Consider the following 21,218-nt stretch of genomic DNA (forward strand, 5'->3'; position numbering starts at 1 on the left):
TGTATAGCCCAACTATGCTGCTCATGTCGGATACACATTCAGGAATGCTGATCCCCTGAGTTTTTTGCACTATGTTCAAGCCATGCAGACATCTGTTTGAGAAAAAACACCATCCATTCAAATACTACAGAGTAAGAAATGCATTTGACAGTTGAGAAAATAATCTGAAACATTTCACCTTCCTTTCTCGCGATGTGGTAATGAATACCCCAAAATAGCACTTTTGAATTTTGATGCAAAAGCTAAATTAGAGATGATCACTAAGAGGTTAGGTTTTAATTTTTAATTTTTTTTTTCTTTTTGTGGTTGACAAATACCACTCACAATATAAATAGGTTTAACTGTTCACTGTGCTCCAAAACAAATCACACTCTGGTTGCCGTAGCTCCACTTCTGTTGTAGACACTGGCAGTACTCATCTGATTTGTGGAAGCACTTTTCAAAGGCTGTTCACATTTTTGTTTCATAGTTAACCAAACTCGTCTGCATCCTGAGAACTTCATGTGAATTTGTTTGATTTCAACACATCCTGGTTCTGTCTGTCAGAGCTGCTGCTCATACCCCAAGTCATGTTCCAAATATTTCCTCAAAATTCAAGCCCTATTCTCAAGTGAGCGCCACAGTCATCTGCTGCTAGAGAGCAAAACACACTTTTTCCCACTAACCCAAATGTCACATGACAAAACACAGGCAGAAAAATCTAAACTTAAAATCCACATGTACATGCAAACACATCACTCTTCACTGGTTTTACATGTGATTATGGATGTGATTATGATGTTGCATCTTTCTTCTCCTCGGTGCAAACTAATCACTGCATACTCTCCATCTCTCCAATACATCAGACAGAATAGACTGTTAGAAGGTGATACTTCAGAGTAATGGCTCATGTTACTGGTAAAATGTTAGTCTGACTAAGTCCCTCTTGTGGACACAGGTAGACCTGCACTGTCCTCACTTTGCAAGTGGTTTCATATAACTCTTTATGTACACTCCTTAAAAGATTGAGTGCCTACATTAACATTAATAACGATTCACTTGTCATTAATTAACTTGTACTTTAAAAAGAATCAGCCATCAATTTTTTACACTTATTTGAAGTCTCCAGCTCGTAATGAGAAATCTCACAATCTTATAATTATAGAGGAAGTGTCAGCAAATGGCAATAAGCTCAGGGCAAAATTCAACTTAGATGCAAAGTGTCTTCTAATCAGAGAATCAGTCCATCCAGCTCAATGTAAATGAATGCAAAACTGCAGCCGCCTGTGTTGAGTGCACCTTCATTCTCTGTAACAGATTTGTCCTCTGTGTGAACTCTACCCTCAATGTTGTCAGTGTGGTCTGTTACACTTTTGAAAACAAGAGGAAACATCCTCTACCTGACAAAGGAATTAATTATCTTTTCCCCCAAAGAGAACACAGAAGTGGTATTCTCAGATGTGTTTGTGGTGTGGCTTCGCTCCAACATGGAAGAGTCTGCAGTGCTGTGCTAACGGGGATGACTCCAACTTCCAAACTTATGAATAAACTCTCAGTTCACGTCTTCAGTTTCAGCTGAGACACACCAAACCCCCAACTATAGAGAGGACGACACGAGGGAAACAGTAAATTGCAGGAGCAACATATTCATGGAAAGCATGAATATTAGTTCAGTGTATGACTTGAATGTCACATATTCTCTGCATTGTTGGGCTGGCTTTCACATGCTGTTTTTCACAAATCATTTGTTGAGATTCTGCCTTTTTTAAGGAAACTCTTATTGAAACGGAAAGACTTGAAAGAGTACAGATTATAATGGACTGTCCATACATATCCAAAGAAGAGATGAAAAATAAAATAATCCCACCCAGTGACAAACCCTGTAGCTTCCTTTGAAAAGGCCCTCAGCTTGGAAAATTGTCAAAAAAAACATACGTCTAAGGTGAAACTCTTGGACAAAGATGCTGATAGTGATTGGCTGTGACAGTAGATAATAGCTCATTCATTAGACTGTTACATTCATATCATCTTTCCACTACTAAGACTATCAGTGTAGCTGGCAGGGAGCCTTATTTGGATTCCCAGGCAGACACAAGGTGCCAACAGCTTGACATCATGCCCAAGACCTGACAATGCTCTGGTAGAGATTAGGGTTTTAGCGCTGTGATTGCCAAAGATAACCAGAGCTACAGAAGACAGACATGAAGAGGAGCTCTCTGCTCTCTGAACCACTACAGGAAAGAGAAAGTGATTGACAGAACGTGGTGCACTTTATGAGATAAGACGATAAACATTTTCAGGTACATGAAATGGGCTTTATTTCAGTTAAGGAAAGGGTTTATGTTGTAAATCCAAATCCAAGAAAGTCTTTTCGGGTCGCTGTTGAACGTTTTGCTTCCCTCCACTCTCTGATTATCAGGACAGTTCAGCCTCATAGTGTCTGATTCTGTCTGTAATGGGTGAGCATTGCGCTGGGTGAGGAGGCGTGAGGCCTCCATGATAAATGATAGCTTCGAGTCCCACACATCATCCTCTGTGTGCCGGCACGTGCAGCTGCAAGTTAGTGGACTATGAGCCAACAATTCACAGTCTTAGTAAGAGGAGAATAGAGGATTAAATCAGCACCAATCATTATCCACACTTTATGTCAACAGCACAGGTAGTTTTCATGTTAAGTAGGTTCCCTAAGCTAAAGCAACAATGATGTCATCGTCCAGCATGGTTCACGAAAATGCCAGAGTGATAAAAAAGACAAGGCATTTGAATGTTCTGGATTGATATTTGGGCGAAGGTGTTTCAAGTCTGGCAAAGAGTGCACCACATTTGACTAAAATATTGATTGATTAAAAAGTGAGCGTGGTGAAAGGTTTCGCCCTTGTTGATGTTAGGGACAGCAGAAAGATTTTGGGTGGGGAGACGGGCCGAATCTCCTGTTTCCTTTAAAAATAATAATAATGAAATAAAATAAAATAAAACAAGACCTGCCTTGGGGTTATCAGTATTTTCTTTGGATCCACCCTTTGAGTAAGGGAGAAATGCTAAACCCTCACCAAATTTCTCCAATAAAGGCCCATAACCTACAAAAATACATTTACCAAAATACGTTTTACAAGAATGTTTCAAGTGTTACTTTCTGCCTGTTAGAAAGATTGATGCACATATCAGAAGACGTGAAATCAGCAAAATTGTCAAAATTGTGGTATTTACTTGGATTGAGACACCCTCTGTCATGCAAACCGTAAAATCATCGTTTCATGTAATTATATGATTCCAATAAATCTTGTTAGAAAAGCTCTCACAAGGCTCAAGTGAAAAGAAATATCAATCTGAACTAACAGAAAACAAAAATGTCCTCTCTAATTTTCCCAGGAAGGTCAGACTATCCTCCCTTCAACCAAAAAGAAACATTTCAACTCCATTTTAAACCCAATTATTGTGGTACAGTCCCTTATTTTTTATTCATGCAGGCAGAAAGCCTTATCCTCTGGAAATCCATTTTAACCATTTAGCTCATGTGTAAAACAATCTGCCCTTCATCAATGGAAAAACCCTTATTTCAGGCCTCATAACGGATCTCCAAAACTTATAAAGTCAGGGATCATCGTATAATGTAGCAAAACTGAAATCCAACATAAAGACAAGTGTGACGACCGAATGGAGTTCAGATCTGGTCTGCTGGGGGTCAGTACAGGAAATGACTTCCACCCTCAGTCTGAGCTGTCACCACCATCAGTGCTGGCCGTGATTTTATCAATTAGTAGTGGAGAGACCGAGACCACGGTCGGCAAAGCTGCCCTGTGATTGGTCCAGAGGCAGGACTCGTAATGTTCAGCGCTCCCATATAAACCCATGCAGCCCCAACATCGCTGCGATCTGTCATGCAAGTCAAAAGGACAGTGAGGAGCCCAATGTAGAGACGCTGCTGACAGCACACTTGTACCAGCCTACATTTGATGTGTTTTCTGTCGCCGCAGAATCTTCTCTCTCTTTTTTCTTTTTTTTTCTTTCTTAATTATTATTATAATTTGTGGAGCGATATATTCCCATGAACTACGCACAGAGCAGGAGGCGTCTCTTTCCGTTTAGTTGTACCATCTGCGCTGAGAGGACGATGCCTTTGAGGACCGGACTTTTTCTCCTGATGGTGCTGAACGCATCTGCAAATGAACTGGATCAAAACGAGTCCTATTCGCCCCGGAGAGCCCGCTTTTCTGCCAACAGCCCTTGTAAGTACCACGCTGCTTCCATCTGCCCCCCCCATTTTTATTTGTATTTTTGAACACAATGCACAGCCTTACCTTCTCTCGCTCCCTGTGTGATCTCCTTCCTCATGATGTTCTGCCTTTCCTTCTCCTTTCTTTCTTTCTTCTGGCCTATGCAGCCCTTTCTGCGTAAAGCAGCGCGTTGATTCCCGGAGCAGGCTGCGGGATTAACGCTGTGCTTTCTGCCGGTGTCCTGCCGGCAACAGATGAGCATGGAGCTTGGTGCTGACACCTGAGAGTGCAGGCTGTGTCATGCTGACGGTCTCTCATAGCTGTGCCTGCTGCATTGGTCCAACTATTCAGCATTGTAGTGGACTTAAAGGGCGAGGGGGGGGGGTTGTTCAATGCGTAAAACATAAAGCCCCCTGTGCAGTCAGAAAGAGAAGTACGCTACAAACCATTGTATCTTTTTCTCCCCAGCATGCTATGAAAAAAAAAAAAACTAGTCAGTCATGGGGCTATGCCATTTGGACAAATTAATACAACCCCATTAGTTGACAGCAATCCGTCAAAAAAAGAGTCTATCCATTTGTAAAGATCACAAAAAATAAATATTGATAGTGTAAACCATAGATATTTGTGTGTTTTTATCCAAATTTGGACTTTTCTCCCTGAACACAAAGGTACAGCCCCCCCAGTGATAAAAGGCAGTGGGTGACAGGGATGCTGATTCCCCTCTGCGGGAATTGCTTCATCATCATCATGAGATTTGCAGCTCGCTGTGTTTTCAGAGGAATATCTGGTCTCTGGCTGCAGGCAGACTCTATCTACAGGTCAACATGGGGCCCCAGATGTGAAGTCTCCCAAGTGAGCTCAGGGTCCCCTGTGAGGTCTCTTAATTGTTATTACAAAGGATTTGAGTCAGGCTGTTTTCCATCGCAGTGGATTTACAGATTTTATTGCCCAGTTCTGTCTTGGTGTAAAACGTTCGGTCCCCTGCATTGACAGAGCTGTGTCTCTTCTGGCTAAGACCGAAGGACTGAAGGCTGCAGGGGAGCTGTTTCGAAGGCTTTACAAAGATGAGCATCAGGGTTACTGGTCATGTGATGCTCTTCAAATGAAGATGGCAGCGTGTACTTCATCACGCTGATGTGCAGGACATCAAATCTGAATATTTCACTGGATGGGGACATAAGCTGAGTCAATAGCTAAGAATATTGAAGTGGTTCAAAGCCAGAGAACCCAAGTTCAGCTTTATCTCAGCTTTACAAGTTCAGTTTTTGTCCAGCAGCTGAAGACAGACTCTAGTGGCACTGCCCATTTGTGTACATGCTTCTGTGTGTGTGTGTGTGTGTTTATGTGTGTCTACAGGCATGCCAACAATTTTCAGGAAACTCTTTGGTATTTCTGGTACTGTTCATCTGCTGAAAAGAACCAAACAGTGGAATATAGGTCTCTGCCAAGAGAAAAGAGCAGTTGTGCCAAATAGTGTCTGAGACTTTCAGAATTGTAAGGTGTCCAATCCCCAGTCAAGTCACTGTTTGCCCCGAGTGACTGTATGTCCTTTGTGAATCACCAAAGTATGAAAATTCCCTTTTGTTCGTCACATTTTTTTTTTTTTTAGCTGAAACCCTGGCAACCCTTGTGTAATGAGCTCAGTGAGTGTGCAGTGATTCCCAGTGAACCCACTGTTGGCTCCCCTGCTGATGGTTCATTCTCTGTGCCCACAGCAGATGTGGCACGCTGTCTTAACAGTGCCCTCCAAGTTGGCTGCGGAGCCTTCGCCTGCCTGGAAAACTCCACTTGTGACACAGATGGCATGCATGACATCTGCAAGTCCTTCTTATACAGTGCTGCTAAATTTGACACTCAGGTATACGCTTTTATTCATCTCAAAAAAATCTCCATGCATAAAGTTTTCAATTTTTTCTGTTTCTAAGTGTAAATCTGTTTTTCTAACTGTGTAACTGTCGGGCCGATAGTGTGTAAAACACAGTTTTTTTTTCTATTTATTTCATTTCTCACAGGGTAAAGCATTTGTGAAGGAGAGCCTTAAGTGCATTGCCAATGGCATCACCTCGAAGGCATTCCCTACCATCCGCCGCTGCTCCACCTTCCAAAGAATGATAACTGAGGTCCAAGAGGAGTGTTACAGCAAGCTGGATATCTGCACCGTTGCCCGATCTAATCCAGATGCGATTGGTGAAGTGGCACAGCTGCCAAGTCACTTCCCCAATAGGTGAGCTCTTCCTCCACTTTCTCAACCATACAGTGGATGTATTCATAGATGATTAAGGTTGGCAGCAGAGTGCATGTTACGTGGCTTGTTGAGCGACAGATTTTGACCAGAATAGAGTGAAAAACAATGGTTGAGCTGTCGGGCCGCGGACAATAAGACAGTGAAATGAATCTGCTGCTGATCTTGAGGGAATGAGAGGCGCAATGATGTCAAATGCTGTTCATGTTACAAGTATTCAAGTAGATGCACCTTTAGCCCTGTATTATGTAGCGGAACAGATGGCTGCATTTGTATTGATTTCCATGTTTTGGTTACCATCTGCTTTATACATTCTTTCATACAATGAAAGAAAATAAAACAGGAATATCAAGTTCGGGTGTTTTCGTTCCTATTGTTGCTGTAATGCATGTAGAATTGTATTCTGGGAGTGGATTCAGCAGGATAGGAGGGTGGAGCACAAGACTCAGAAGTGAATGGAGCCAGGATGGTCAGTCCCATATGGATGACATCAGACATGACAGCACATTTACAAATACAAAGAAATGTTAAATGAATCTATGATTTGACAGCGCAACCGAGAGAACAATTGCACAACAAGAAAACATTGTTTTATCTTTTGAGCGCTTAGAAAATGATTCCATGATGCTTTGTGTTGTTGCTCCAGGTTTTATGGTAAGCTGCTTCAAAGCCTGATGGACTGTGATGAGGACACGGTGGACCGCGTTCGGGCCAGCATGGTGTCGCGGCTGGGCCCAGAGATGACCATGCTTATTCAGCTGCTGCAGAACAAGCCCTGCCCATCCACTGCTGTGGCTGCAGCTGCTGCCATCCCAACTGGAGTGGAGGGCCGTGGGAGCTGGCGCTGGTCCATGGGTCCCCATATGTACAAGATCCAGCCTAATCTGCGAAACAGAGAACCCGCCAGTCATTTTGGCAAAAAGCGCTCTGCCAGTGACAGCTCCTAACTTCCACTCAGATTCAAAAAGCTCCACACACCCCTCAAAACATCACGAAAGCTCCTCTATTCCCTAGAGGTGATAGAATCCATTCCTCCACTAGACTGGAAGTGACAGAAATATGCACCTCTAGGGAATGCCAGAACGCCCATAGAGTTGATATCAGAGTTTGATTGTCGTTATATTGTATCTCCTACACTATAGGCTTGAGAGAAACCCCCTTCCATTGACTGTTTTCAAATGTGTCTGCTCACAGTTATTGTTGAACATGCGGCTGTTGCATTTGTGCAACATGGTCCTTTCCCCCCCCCCCCCCCCCCAACAGGGATGAATCCTTAAGATCTCTCTTGATGCCAAAACAAAAAAAAAGAAAAAAAAAAACCTCAAACAGCCATGGGGGTGCACACATCTAGAGCACAAGTCCGTACTTCAAAAGGCAAAAACACAATCACATAATCCTGATATTTGTTCATGAATAGAAATAGTTGGATTATCAGTTCATTTAGAAGAATTGGAAATTATTGGTAGGTGTATCTAATATTTCAGCAATGAGACAAGTCAAATTGTGAGCTTGAGATGTGGAAATGAGTTTAACGTCTTTTTTTCCTAACATAACACTTAAACGTACTGTATACTAAGTTATCAGAGACAGCCATAGCAAGTCCTCTAAATGAGAGTGCTCATACGGAGTGAGGTCTGTAGAGGTTTCATGATAACCTTTGAGAGGTTACCTTAAACTGACCAAAAAACTTCAAGCTGCCCTGAATGCTATTCATGAAATACCAAAATGGTGTATAGCTATAGCACTTATCTTCTTCTTTTAGTTAATTAATTTAGTTTTGTTTTTGTTTTTTGTTTTTTTCTGATAGCAGATGTAGTCATGGTCATGTGTTCCAATCATCATCCTGCACTTAAGGATAATTCAGGTCATGGCAAAGTCTGTTCATCAGAAGACAAGATCCATTTTGCATATCTCGTATCCAGGCACTTGTAATGCTTAAGACTGTTGAGCTCTACAGTATATGTGGGACCATGTTGAGTGGAATCTGTATCCATGTTCTTAACTGAGTGTGAAGCAGTCGTGTATGTGCAGTAGCCGATTAGCACGTTGTTCACTGATGAGACTGAGGGCAGCCATCTTCTTGGACTGATGAGCATCATTCTCTGAGGTGAATCACATGACATACACACTGACTTCCAGTGTTGGGATTGAAAATGACTATTTAAAAAAAAAAAAGCCTTGTTGGAGTTATATTTATTTTCCTACTATATTATTTAATGTGTTTTTATTATTATTTTAATGCATTATTGTAGTTTTAATTAGTTTTGCAAATTTAAAAAGCAGTTCAGTCATGGCACCTAATTGAACACGATCTCTATGCCAAAAAAAGAAAAAGAAAAAAAAAAAAAAAAAGAGCTGACACTCTGGCGACTGAATGGGACCCATGTCATGACTCTGTGCTGGCCATAGGGGAACAAGGTTGGTCATTCAGGTCAGGTGATCTACTTCATGGGTGTTACAAGGGACCACAACAAAACTCTAGCTTCACTTTGACATACTTCAAAAAAAAAAAAAAAAAGATAAAAAAAAAAAGGAGGTTGCCAAGGAGGTTGTCAGCTGCTAGATGTGCTCGTTCAGAGCTGGGGTTTTGTGCACATTATTCAAGACTGAATGGGTGTGAACGGTAAAACAAACACCAGCATCAAGTTCATAGTGATGTTTTTATGCTTCTGCACTAGTTCTCGGTGCTTCTTCTTGCACAGGATGACATGACTTTTCCTTGAAATGGCTGGCTACATGTAGAAAAATTGGAACCGTGGCCGATATCCGCTATTATCCTCAGCCCACAAATTTCTTTCATATCACTATTTGTTTTTTGTGTTCTTGTTTTTCCCTTGCCGGTTCTGATATATCAGTAGAGAAAGGACGATGTGCCTTGAAGAACACACTGTATTGTTTGTATTGGCTTCAAGCTCTCGGGTCTCATTCTTTTCTTTAAAATGTGGTTATAAATATTGCTTATGTCTCCATAGCAATAAATATTTGCAACTAAATCAGCAACAATAATTATTATCTCAGATTTTATCAGAATTGTGTGGCTGTGGTGTGATCAGATTTGATTGGCACTGACACTGGCAACATGAGCATCCCTGCTGCTGCTGTCAGAGTCTCATTGAAATGTTGCCAAATCCTGATTGATGCATGAAAAAATGCTTACGTTTAGTTCCAACTAGGAAGTAAGTAAAACTCATTCATGCAGGACAGCATGGCTCATAGTTTGAAGTTGATGTTTTCGGGGCAGTGCTTAACCAATCAGAGGGTGAAAGAATTTCTTTTGCATAATGCAAAACAAGAATGAGGGGGGCATTAATTCATAAGTTTAAACTCTGTAAAAACAAGACAAAAGGTACAAAAGTCCTTGCAGATTCTTTCTCTAAGGTCAAAATGGTCAGAGCGTCAGTAGAGCCACAGTCATTGAGAAGGGTCTTCATGCTGGTGTTTGTCAGACAGGTCCTGGGTTTGGTGCCATTAACTTCATTGAGATAATTGGTGGTTTTTGTTTTGGAGTGAATTGTTCATTTTTGTGCACATTGCAATCTGGAGATGAACATGAACCAGGGCTGTGCTCAGTTCCCTATGAAGTGAGGTAAAAATGGATCAGCTTACATTTTATTACACAATCATGAGGGTTTCCAAGCAAAAAAGCTCCCACTCGCCTGACTTTGATTGCGCTTACTTGTTAATATTTTGACTTCATGACCAATTGAACCCAGTCCTGTTTTCAGGGAAAGTCAATCCATATATTGTCTTGGATCAATAAGAGCGACACGCAAGCCAGAAAAAGAGATGCTTTATTTTTCAGTGTCAATTTAAAAGATATGTTAAGAATTCCAAACTATGCAATAATCTCACACACAGAGGATTCATAGCAACATAGAAATTGACCTTTATTTCATTCAGTGCCAGCAGATGCTGTGTGAATAAAGCAGCAGCATGTGTGCTCTCATATTGCACTGGCAGTGTGAAGGCATTGCTGTATCGCTTTCTGTCTCTTTGGTTCATGTAAACTAGTGATTCTTTCGTTCCGTGAATCGGACCCTTTCTCTTCTGTCATCTGGTGCAAAAGGACAGCAGTTCTGAAGGAATGGCTTTGGAAGTTAAGAGCTATAGTCACACTGTAGTATATCCTAGCTTACTATTTTATGTTAAATATGCACTTTGCATCCTAACCACTATAAAGGGCATTGAAATATTCAGAACATGTGCAACTGACATGTCTTATTTACCCAGTGAATGGAAATCAGTTTCAATATTTTGCATCCTGAAGGGTCAGGGCTTTTTCATGTACTATTGATACATATGTCTGTATCTTTGTTGTCCATGGGTAAATCCAAAACCCAACAGCTGCTGCTAAACTGTTACTTTCCTGTATGATGCTGTCCAGATGCCCGTTTACTGTGCTCACTCCGATCTGTCAGCACAGTCCGCATTTGCATTTAAGCATTTAAGCATTTTCATGTCCATCCATGTCTTCATATATTTGTTTTTTACAAACATTTCTCGTGTCACATATATTTGGCGAGGGCAAATTGACTGTTCCGCACCGAGTCAAATGTAACGGTAATTTCAGAGAATGTACCTTTACACTGAATGTTTGTTTGGACAGGATCATGCCCGAGTTTGGTGACCCTTAAGGCAATTTGGGAAAAATAAAGAGCAAGAAAATGATAAGGCTTTCTTTTTGTTTTAGATGTAAATTCAAACATACAATAGGGTGCTTAAGGTGGTACTGGAACTTTGTTAAATTGACCCATGGTTACTTTTGTTAAACAGTTTCTCCTGTAAATACCAGAGACTGAAGACTCCCACACTCCTGGCACTTCATGGTACTCTTTCCTCTCAAGACTTGAAATAGATTGGTAATGTTGTTGTGCTTAAACAAATTCAAAAAGCTTCAGTGACTAGTTTAAAGTTTATTTTGTATTCATATCTAAGTGACAGTTATTTTACTATCAGATTCAAAAAGTTATCAAGGATTTAAGGAGATGACTGAAGTTGCTGATACAGATGCTATGTAACGCATGATTGACCCTTGTGAATCACTTGCACTTTAGAATATACCCATATACATATATACCCATACTGTGTATATGTTTGGGTTTTTCCTCTGTACTGAAAACTCATGAGAGATACAAATGCATCAGTTGTGTGTCTTTTGCTGATCAGAAATAAAATATTTATCATATCTGGCATATGGTATGAAATATGTTGCTTTTCTCTTCTTTCACTCAGTTGAACCCATCACCATTCACAGCTTTCCATCCAGACTGATCACTTTAAAAGGTCTTGCCTTGACGTTCCTCATCATCAGCTGCTCTAAATGTTTTTCCTTCAGCCAGCTCTAAATGTGATGGATTAAAAATAGACTATAGTTTTTACCCACCACTGCTGGTTAGATAAGTTAAGAGATGCAATTTTGTCCTGGCCGTATGATTTACATTAGTACAATCGACAGCCCCCCCCCCCCAAAAAAAAAAAAAATCTATAACAATGCAATTAGGAACATGCTAGCAAGCTGCTCAACAAACCACAAAATACATGATAGATGTCGCTGCTGTGACCTGTTGACATGGAGTTTGTTTTCCAGAATATTTCTGCTGGATTCTCAATTTCCTTCATCACCACCCTCTCAACAAAACCACACAATCTAAAATAAATGTACCACACTTGACACTACAATAATATCCAGGGATATTTGCATTTCTAATTTCCTTAGTAGCGTGAAAAAAGGGAACAGTGTCAGACCCATGGGTCTTAACATTTGGCACCGGATTTTAAATAACTGCAGTCGTGTCAGTTTCATCTTCAACTCTGCAGCAGATGATGAAACCCAAGAAAGAGCAGGAAAGACAGTTAAATTTATTCTAAACAAAGGCAGAACAAAGGCAGGGACACACTAACCACACTGTGAAATCGAACCGTTGATCACAAGACCCAAGGTAATCAAGCACCAGCTACATTTAGCTGTTGGTTATTAATGGCTATTATATCGGAGCGTCTATGGTCGGGTTCCCCACAATGTAAAACCGAGACACAATCGACTGGGGCAGGATATAATTCTAACTTCCCCCTTAATGTCATAGACATTCATTTGATACGCTGTTATATAAAATATATTGGTTATGTCCTGGATTTTAAAACATGCCTAACACTATGAAGCGAGTTGACTGACTGACCTCACGAACAGCCTTTACTCAATGATCATGTTGTGTTTCACATACCAAGAGCCAGTTTCCAAAGCTGACATCCAATATTTTGACAACAACCTACCAAGTGCTCCTGGAATCACTGTTAACTGGTCCAGGCCAGATTGCCTGGGCTGTTCAGGACCACAACGCAGAGGTCTTTACTGTTAGACTCTCAGCTCTGTTCCCGTTACCCTGATATGAAGACTCCCTTTGTCCTGATGCGTGATTATCCATTTTGTGACACCAGTGTCTTTTCTTTCCTGCATCTGTTAAACTAAGACTTTGCTTTTCAGAGAAAGAGACTGCAACCCTAAAACCCTGCTATATTTAGAAATTGTTTAATATATCAGTTCTGTGGCACTTTGTTGCACAATACAAGTTCTGCACTATGTATTGCATGTGTTGTAACTAACGGTGTATCAATTTCTCGCTGGTGAATGATGAAGTAGTTGCAAATAATCAGCACATAACACATTTACTATGGTTTACCACATCCCTTCGGTCCTCTGTATGTAACAAACCCTGCAGGACCTGGGGAGGAAGATGACACAGGGAGCACCTCCCGATGAAAATGAACTTTCTTAAACTTGAGCACAAACGAGCTGAAACTGCAAAGTGCCTGTTTGGTTTGAGAGCCTGAGGAAAAGAGGGGGCAGAACGCAAGAGGCTCCACGGACGCTAATCTCAGTCAGAGGGAGATATAATTTCATGCCTATTTAGAGAAGAGTCCTGAAGGGCTTTCTCATCAGCCGCTCTCCAGTCTCATGGATAGGTGATGCAGCAGCTCTGCACACAGATCCTATCATCCCCTTCTTTAAAGAGACATTCACTCTTTGACTCATCAATGAATTCAACACAGGCATGATGGACAGGACGAGACAGTTTTGGATTTCTCCATATGGTCAGCGTAGACATCTGCCTCTCACTGAGTCTTTCTGCACAGTTACACTGCTGCAGTTATGTGGTGGGCAGCTTTTAAAAGCAATTGGGATGGAATTACTGCTTTCAACACACAGAAACATCTTGTTGCCAGGAAACATTTGAACAGATTTTTGACCCTGCATATTCACGTTGTTGCCTGTTGCTTGGACTGCTGCCGAGTGTATCAGAACCACTGACAATCACAGCCAGAGTAATAATGAATAATGATGGAATTAGAATATCATTATGCAGATGCAATTCATACCATCTGCTTGTGCTTTTCTTTTTAAATCAGATGCATTGCTATAGTGGGCTACCTTCTGCTTTGAAAATGATATTATCGAGACCTTTTGCCGTGCACGCCTGTAATCTGCCTGCATTGCTCAAACGTCATCCACGTACACATGCATTTCTTGCAAGCAGACCAATAAAAAGTACACAGATTTTAGTGGCAGGGTGCACTGCGTTGAGGGGCAATGCATGCCTTCCTTAGATAAACACTGAGCCTGAAGCTGAGGATCATAAAGGACCATGAAGTTAGAGTCTACAGTCTGCAGGCAAGACACAAACCCACCCATTATTTGTCATTGTTTTAACCTCTTGATCAAACTCTGAGGGAGGAAGGCAATGAATCCATGGTGCATGCATAGTGTCAGCAATTTGATGGGACAAATGAACAATGCACTGTGGTTAGTGCGGTACGGAAATTGCCTCTCCCCCACTCCCAGTGTGTTTTATATTCATTATGTCCTTCTCTTTCCCATGAAACTTGTGGCATATTCATCAGCAGTGTGACAAATTAGATGTGCAGTGAAATGGAGTATGACTGAGAGCAATGGAAGATTAGATCCACTCCAATCTTACCCAGCAATCACTATCCCTCCATTTCTGTGGGGAAATACCCAAGGACGGGAAAGAAAATTAGATCAAATTTTACTGAAGAAAGCTTTGGAGTGGCAGGGGAAAGAGATGAAACAGAGCATTTTCCATTTCTACCCAAGCATCTCTATGAATTTGTCTTGGAGTCAAATGTAATGCAGCTTTTTGCTAAATACATGACACTAAACATTCAGTCTGGCTGTGTGGAAAATATAGGTAGATATTTAAATAGTGAGTATAATTTTGTCACCTTCCACTTTTTCAGTTTGCACAGGACCAAGCTATTTGTGCACCTGATGTCTGCCTCAGCCAATCAGACACCCTCCAATGTGGATGACACCACACTCTTCACGATGTTGTTATAGTTTCATGCACAGATGATTTACTTCGTAGGACTAAATCATCAGTTTTAAACTGCGTCTTAGCCTTTCTGTTTTACTCAGAGGCTCACAGAAACACAGGACTGGGCCAAAGAATAGAAGGTCACACGTTGGATCTTCAGAGCAAAAGTTTCTTTATTGCTTATTTCTACTTTGGTCCTTAATTTGAAAAGACTGTCAGTGTGTAAAAGAGAAAATACATTTGTAGCATTTGGATCTGTGAGCCTCGTATGAGGTGTAAATTCAACAGCTCTCTGCTGCAAGACAGTGAATGACAGCAAACGAATCATTATTTCTCTCTTTTCAATCAAGTGTGGATAAATTTGCTCTTTTATTAGAGTCCTTGGACTTGACACAGTGTGGTAGAGACATCTAGTGGCTGCAAGCAGTTCGTACATATTTTCTTCACACGAAGCTTCAAAATGTGAGTTCATATCATCGGACAAATCCAGCAGAACCACACTGATGCAGCAGTCTGGCTCATCACCCTGATTTTTTGTTTTTATTTTTTTCCAAATACATGAATTCATCTGTCGCAATCAATCATCTATGATTTATCCAACAAACAATACACATTAAAAGCACCTTTTTAAAACAACTATCCAAAAACTGGTGTTACTGTAGATATCAGGACAGTTCAGCATAAAGACACTGAGAAGACTGATAGTTGAGGGCATATATAAGTTTAATGTTTTTTTTTTTTTTTTTTACATTTCTATTATTAATTTCTATTTCATTTCACAAACATCACAGTATCAATAGCAGGAAAAAGTTTGACAAGTGGGAGGCCACTATTATCTGAAGAATGCAGCAGTTCTGCCACCACTTGGCAGATTTAAAAAAAGATCTACATTCCCCAGAATAAATAAGGTGAAACATTTAATTTATTTATTTATTTATTTATTTTTTTGAATGTCAGTCACACATCAGAGAAGAGCAGGAGATGAAATATGAACAGGCTGGGGAGGCACTCACCTGGTCAGATGCATCACGAAGAGTTTGACAGCTGATATTTGTCCAAAGTCTGCGTTTGGACCCCAGGCCTGGGACCTTTCACTGCGGCGTGTGCAGGCTCTCCCTGCACCTGCAGGGACTGCAGCGTCCTCCCACAGCCCAAAGACATGCATGTTGAGCTTAATTTGGGACTCTAAATTCCCTTCAGGCAGGAGAGTGAGTGTGACTGGTTGTTTGTCAGCTGTACATGTGTCAGCTTTGTTGTGGACTGGTTACTCGTCCACTCTCAGTCCGCGCCGCCACACATAGACAGAGCAACTAACCCTAACCCAGTCCAGTCAACATCGTGTAAAATGTTGCATATCAGCCAAAGAAAAACAGGGTTCAGTTTCATCCAGTGCAGAGCTGCTCTGTCTCCTCTTTCAGCTGCTATCAGCCTCCTATTTTGCTGTATGATGAATTAGGGGCATTTAGTGGTAAAGTGTACTTAGCTAGCTTCTTATATTACACTGAGGGGATATATGGTGGGATCAGTAGGAACAGGAGTAGCAGAGAATCAGGAAGAGCGTTGCTCCGAGCCTTCAGAGAGCACAGCTGTAGTGATTAAGTAATTTACCCATCAAACTGGACACCCTGAAATCCCCAACATGTCAAACAATTCACAGCTAACTTGTGATTTTTTCCCCCCTCCCCTCTGCTTTTGAAGTTCAGGTTTCTTGGTTTGTCACAGTAAGGTGGGCTTGTTTGACAAAAAACAACCTGACACGCATTCAGCACTTTGAGTTGAAAACCTGAATATTGCATTAAACTGCAACCTTCTGTTAACCAGCAGGTACAGGATGTGACTAAAACGGCTTTCACAGCTGTATACAGGCTTCACATAACAACCTGACAAATGCAAAACTGCATCATTACTGTTTTTAAGTCATCTTCTGGGATCATATTACCCTTTGTGGTTACATTTGAAAAGAAATTGCGTGAACTGTAATATTTCACAGAAAGAAATCAAATCAACATCCCTTTAGTAATAATGAGCAAAATGTCATAATCTGTGATGCTCACTTATTTTAGTGACAATTTATTTCCACATTTACTTTCCCTGTGTCCTTTGGGCGCCTGGTGTGTTTGTCCAGGTCGGATGTGACCGACACAAACATGAGAGGTCTGACCACTGACTGGTGTCTTTTTCTTGTTGTTCTTCACATAATAAATGCAGTAACGTTTTCTGGATGAAAATGTGTCTTTACATCTTGAAACACATCTCGTCCAACTCTCTAAGAATGTATGTCACTTCCTTGAACCCTAGTAGAGGATTGTGGCTAATATGAACAGAAAAAAATAATGTTCTCGTGAAGAAAATTCTGAATTATCTGATCGGCCTCAGAGTAAGAGGAATTCAGGGACTCCCCGTGCAGCCATACAGGTCAGATGAATGGGCTGTGACACAGAAAATGGTGGATTCAGGTAAAATTAGTCTTCACTCACTTAAAGTGTTTTTTTTTTTTAGGGTTGGAGCCAAAGCTGGAGCACCAAGCTGCAGAGCCCCAGGACCTCAAGGGAGCCTGGTGGCCGTCAGGATCAGCTTGAAGAAACAAAATACACAGACACTTTATTCACCACCACAGAACATCATAAGAAGCAACATCGGCATTATTATCTTGTTATAAACCATTTTTCCTGTCAAGGAACCTTCCTTTGTGTCTCTAAAACAAGAAATCTTGTTCTTAAAAAGCTTAATTCACAGTTTAACTTTATAAATGAAGACAGTGATCATAATTGTATTAATCTCAGTTTAAACTAAAGCCTTAAACCTTTATGACATTATCTGCTACAGAAAGGAATCTCAACATGACTGTTTTAATTAAAATATATTACAGCACTTGTGGCCTCCCCTGAGGACTGCCTCTGTTTACAAGCAACTTTTTATTATTATTATTTCTCTGAGCCTGATGAAACTGTTTTGAGTTTGATTTTGCCCAGATTGAAACAGAGAGATTGGATCTACTTAAACCAAAAAAAGCACGTCTCCTCTTCTGCAGCAGGAGATCACGTGTGTGCCTGTTTTATGTACCTGTGTAAAATGTAAAATTCATTCAACTAATACACTCAAAGTGATCATTTCTAAACTGTGAGACTGAAGTCATGATAGGATGAGTTAACACTGCTTTGAAACAAGTGTTACCTGTTTTCATTTGTTATTCCTGCTCTTGTTCTAAATAAAAGGCCAATTACAGGTTTCAATCAGCGCTTTGAAAAGCCTGCTGAGTGGCGGCCATACATCCTGCCGGTTGCGGGGGGGGGTCTGTCCCTGTTCCTGTCTGTGTAGACCCGAGTCTCGGCCTCAGTCATGCATTGCGGGCTGGCGCCGCGGCCTCTCCACTTCCACAACATCAGGTGTAGTGTTTCTGTTTGTTGTGGCCTGAGAACACTAATAACGTGGCTGGAAGACAATGTTGATGGTAAAGCTGTTCAACATCCACCAGCATCACTCAACCCCACAAGACCTGAAGCTGATCACATGGTTTTCCGGGCTCACACACTCAATAAACTCACTCTTTCACTGATTCATTAGAAGCTGGGATTGTCTCCAGCCGTGCTTCAGGCTTTGAATCAAAAGATTTCTGGCAACAAATGTTCCTAGTTTTCCACAAAGGTTCATTCCGAGACATACATTTTGAGTGACTGTGAAAAAAAAAGCGTTTTAAAGGCCAATAACACAAGTTTCTGCGATAAGCAACTGTGAATGAAAAACCTATAATGAAGCCAATAAATATAATTCGTTGACATGTTTGTAGTATTAGTGCTATCACTTAATTGCTCTTCTTCCTTACACCTCCTGACAGCCAGAGCCGGCCAGAGACGGGGGGACATGATGAGAGGTGTTCCTGTAAGGTGAGAAGGAAAGGAGCTGCAGGACTGTGCGCAGGGTGTTGGCCACTGACAGATATATCTCTCCCCTCGCTCTTCGGCTGGACCCTCCAAGGATTTAAATCTCCCCAGCCCCAAAACTATCAGTTAGTCAAGAGAGCAGCATCTCCAGCAGCTCGAGCACCGTGCATTAAAAAAAAAAAAAAATATTTGAAAAATAATAATACTTTAAGGCTGCAAACCGAGACGGTGGGGATGCATCCCAGCTCAACGTCAACCTCCACACCTTTTTCTGTCAGGGACATTTTGAACCTGCAGCACCACCCTGACTTTGAAAATGAATTTCTGGTGACCGATCACGTTCCGATGCTTCATCATCATCATCATCATCACCATCATCCTAACCACCATGAGCAGCAGCAGCAGCAGACACACGCTGGGTCCCGGAGAGAGGACCTGTACGGCCGCCTGGACGGGCCGTGCGTCCCGGAGCTTCAGGAGAAGCTCGATGCTCCCAGCTCAGCACCGGAGGAGGAGATAAATGAGCAGGGTGAGGAGACACACGCTGCTCATCATCAGCAGATCAGCTGCTTTTCATACTCAGATGGCTGGTCATCCAAGGTTAGGCAGTCCGGGGGCCTTGGTGCCCGGCAGGGCCTCTGACCTGAAACATTTTCATTTCTTTCTCCGTTTGAAACTACAATCAACTGTTAATAACAGTCCTGAAATCAATACATTTAATATATAGGTTTGCACCAGCTATCCAAAGATTATCATTCACTTTTATAAAGATAAGAATGGGCACAGATCGTCACTAATAGAATCAATATTACAATTATTATTTGGGCAGTGTGATCAGACGTAACCAACACTGTTGGAGTCCGGTTTGCAAAGTCAGGGGATCCATTAAAATCAAATGTGAAGTCAGATCTGAAACCTGGCTGGCAAAATCTTCAAAGTCTGGCAAAGAGCTCAATGTAAAGTAGCTAATTTTTCCTTTTTTTGAACTTCAGGATAATCCAATTTATTTCTTCTAATTCAGACATTTTTTCGATGCTTTTTTTTATTTTAGATCACCTTCTATTTCATTCAGAGACAGATAAATTGTGTATTCTCTCATAAATTATAGGATATTAATCTAAAAATATATATAATATAATCAATAATGCAAATGCAACTGGATGGTCTATTGGAATAAAGTAACAAAGAAAAAGAAAACAAAAGTGTAAAACTGATCAGATCCGATGATCCGAAACATTTGTCATCCTTCAACACCATCATCAGATTTAAACTTTTTTAATAGAATAAAACAGGATAAAATGAATTAGACAGAGTGGATTAATGTGGGGGCTTTAGCTGTGGTTTAAACGTGCAAAACTGTTCTGAAGATACTGGCTTTTGACTTTTATAGATTTCATGTGTTGAACCTTCCTGTTTCGTGATGTGCAGAGCTGAGCGGCCTGGACAGCTCACCTGACTGCGGCCGGAGCGCACAGAGCCGGCCGAGGCAGCGCAGGAAGCCCCGGGTCCTCTTCTCCCAGTCCCAGGTGTCCGAGCTGGAGAGGCGCTTCAGGCAGCAGCGCTACCTGTCCGCCCCGGAGAGGGAGCAGCTGGCCCGCATCCTGCAGCTCACCTCCACCCAGGTGAAAATCTGGTTTCAGAACAGGAGGTACAAGTGTAAGCGGCAAAGGCAGGACAAGTCTCTGGAGCTGGCGGGGTTCCCGCCTGCGCCCCGCAGAGTTGCGGTGCCGGTGCTGGTGCGGGATGGGAAGCTGTGCGGCGCAGCCTCGCACTCATCACCTTACAACATCAGTGTCGGACATTACAGCCCGGTGTTTGGATACGGCTGCAGCTACCACAGTGCGTCTCCTCCAGCCTCACACACGTCCCACCAGCCGCTGGAGGATTTAACAGGCAGCGGCCCCGGACACTTCCACACAGCACAGGGGGTCAGATGGTGATGCTGTTATCCGTGTGCCAGAAAGCTGTATATTTTGTATGTGTTTCTGTCGCCAGTTTTCTCTTGTTGAAAATTTCTGCGGTAAAGTAATAATAATAATAATAATTAAAGAAAAATCTAAATCCAAAATCAGTTGGCTGTTTAACGCATTATTAGTGTTTTTTGTTTTCTTTTGTTCGTTTGTTCGTTTGTTTTCTCACATGTAGGCGCACGTTTCACAGTTTAAGTAGAGTCACATGCCGCATAAAAGATATAAAACTTCAGATATTTTCTCAAAGGTTACTGTTACATTATATTTCCTAAATATTTCCGTAGCCTGATGTTAAATCCTTTTTTTTTACTTTTTTTGTTTTTATCACACTTGGTCCATGGTATTTGTGCTTATCTTTCAACTTAATTTTCAGATTTTATTGCATCAAGGAAGATGAAATAATTTTGAAGTTGAAGTTTTACAAGAGCCAGTCATTTTATACTATTAAAGGTCATTGGTGTGTCAGAAAGTCGCCCAGATCCAGTTTGGCAGGGCGTCTTTAGCCATTGTGACTTCATGTTCCTCCTGAGATCCAATTAAAACAACATATTACCAACCTGACTAAACTCTTTAGTAGCCCGTCATGGAGCTTTCCTCTG

General features: G+C 41.4%; 2 protein-coding genes across 2 annotated transcripts; both read left to right on the top strand.

Moving 5' to 3' along the window:
* The first annotated feature begins 3,888 nt into the window (after nucleotides 1–3,888).
* Nucleotides 3,889–8,987, top strand: stc1 (stanniocalcin 1). Its single transcript, XM_029510384.1, has 4 exons — nucleotides 3,889–4,205; nucleotides 5,912–6,054; nucleotides 6,209–6,420; nucleotides 7,085–8,987. The coding sequence occupies exons 1-4, from the start codon at nucleotides 4,025–4,027 to the stop codon at nucleotides 7,383–7,385; spliced, it is 837 nt and encodes a 278-aa protein (XP_029366244.1). The 5' UTR covers nucleotides 3,889–4,024; the 3' UTR covers nucleotides 7,386–8,987.
* A 9,896-nt stretch (nucleotides 8,988–18,883) lies between these two features.
* nkx2.7 (NK2 transcription factor related 7) lies at nucleotides 18,884–20,589 on the top strand. The gene is made up of 2 exons (XM_029509869.1): nucleotides 18,884–19,178; nucleotides 20,078–20,589. The coding sequence occupies exons 1-2, from the start codon at nucleotides 18,884–18,886 to the stop codon at nucleotides 20,587–20,589; spliced, it is 807 nt and encodes a 268-aa protein (XP_029365729.1).
* The last annotated feature ends 629 nt before the right edge of the window (nucleotides 20,590–21,218 follow it).

The sequence above is a fragment of the Echeneis naucrates genome, chromosome 9 (assembly GCF_900963305.1).
Source record: "Echeneis naucrates chromosome 9, fEcheNa1.1, whole genome shotgun sequence".
Lineage (NCBI taxonomy): Eukaryota > Metazoa > Chordata > Actinopteri > Carangiformes > Echeneidae > Echeneis > Echeneis naucrates.

Bases quoted from the DNA above. Each gene is read 5' to 3' on its own strand.
- stc1 (XM_029510384.1), top strand. From the start codon at position 4,025: ATGAACTACGCACAGAGCAGGAGGCGTCTCTTTCCGTTTAGTTGTACC. The intron at 6,055-6,208 runs GTATACGCTTTT...CATTTCTCACAG, and splicing joins CTGCTAAATTTGACACTCAG to GGTAAAGCATTTGTGAAGGA. The intron at 6,421-7,084 runs GTGAGCTCTTCC...TTGTTGCTCCAG, and splicing joins CCAAGTCACTTCCCCAATAG to GTTTTATGGTAAGCTGCTTC.
- nkx2.7 (XM_029509869.1), top strand. From the start codon at position 18,884: ATGCATCCCAGCTCAACGTCAACCTCCACACCTTTTTCTGTCAGGGAC. The intron at 19,179-20,077 runs GTGAGGAGACAC...CGTGATGTGCAG, and splicing joins GGAGGAGATAAATGAGCAGG to AGCTGAGCGGCCTGGACAGC.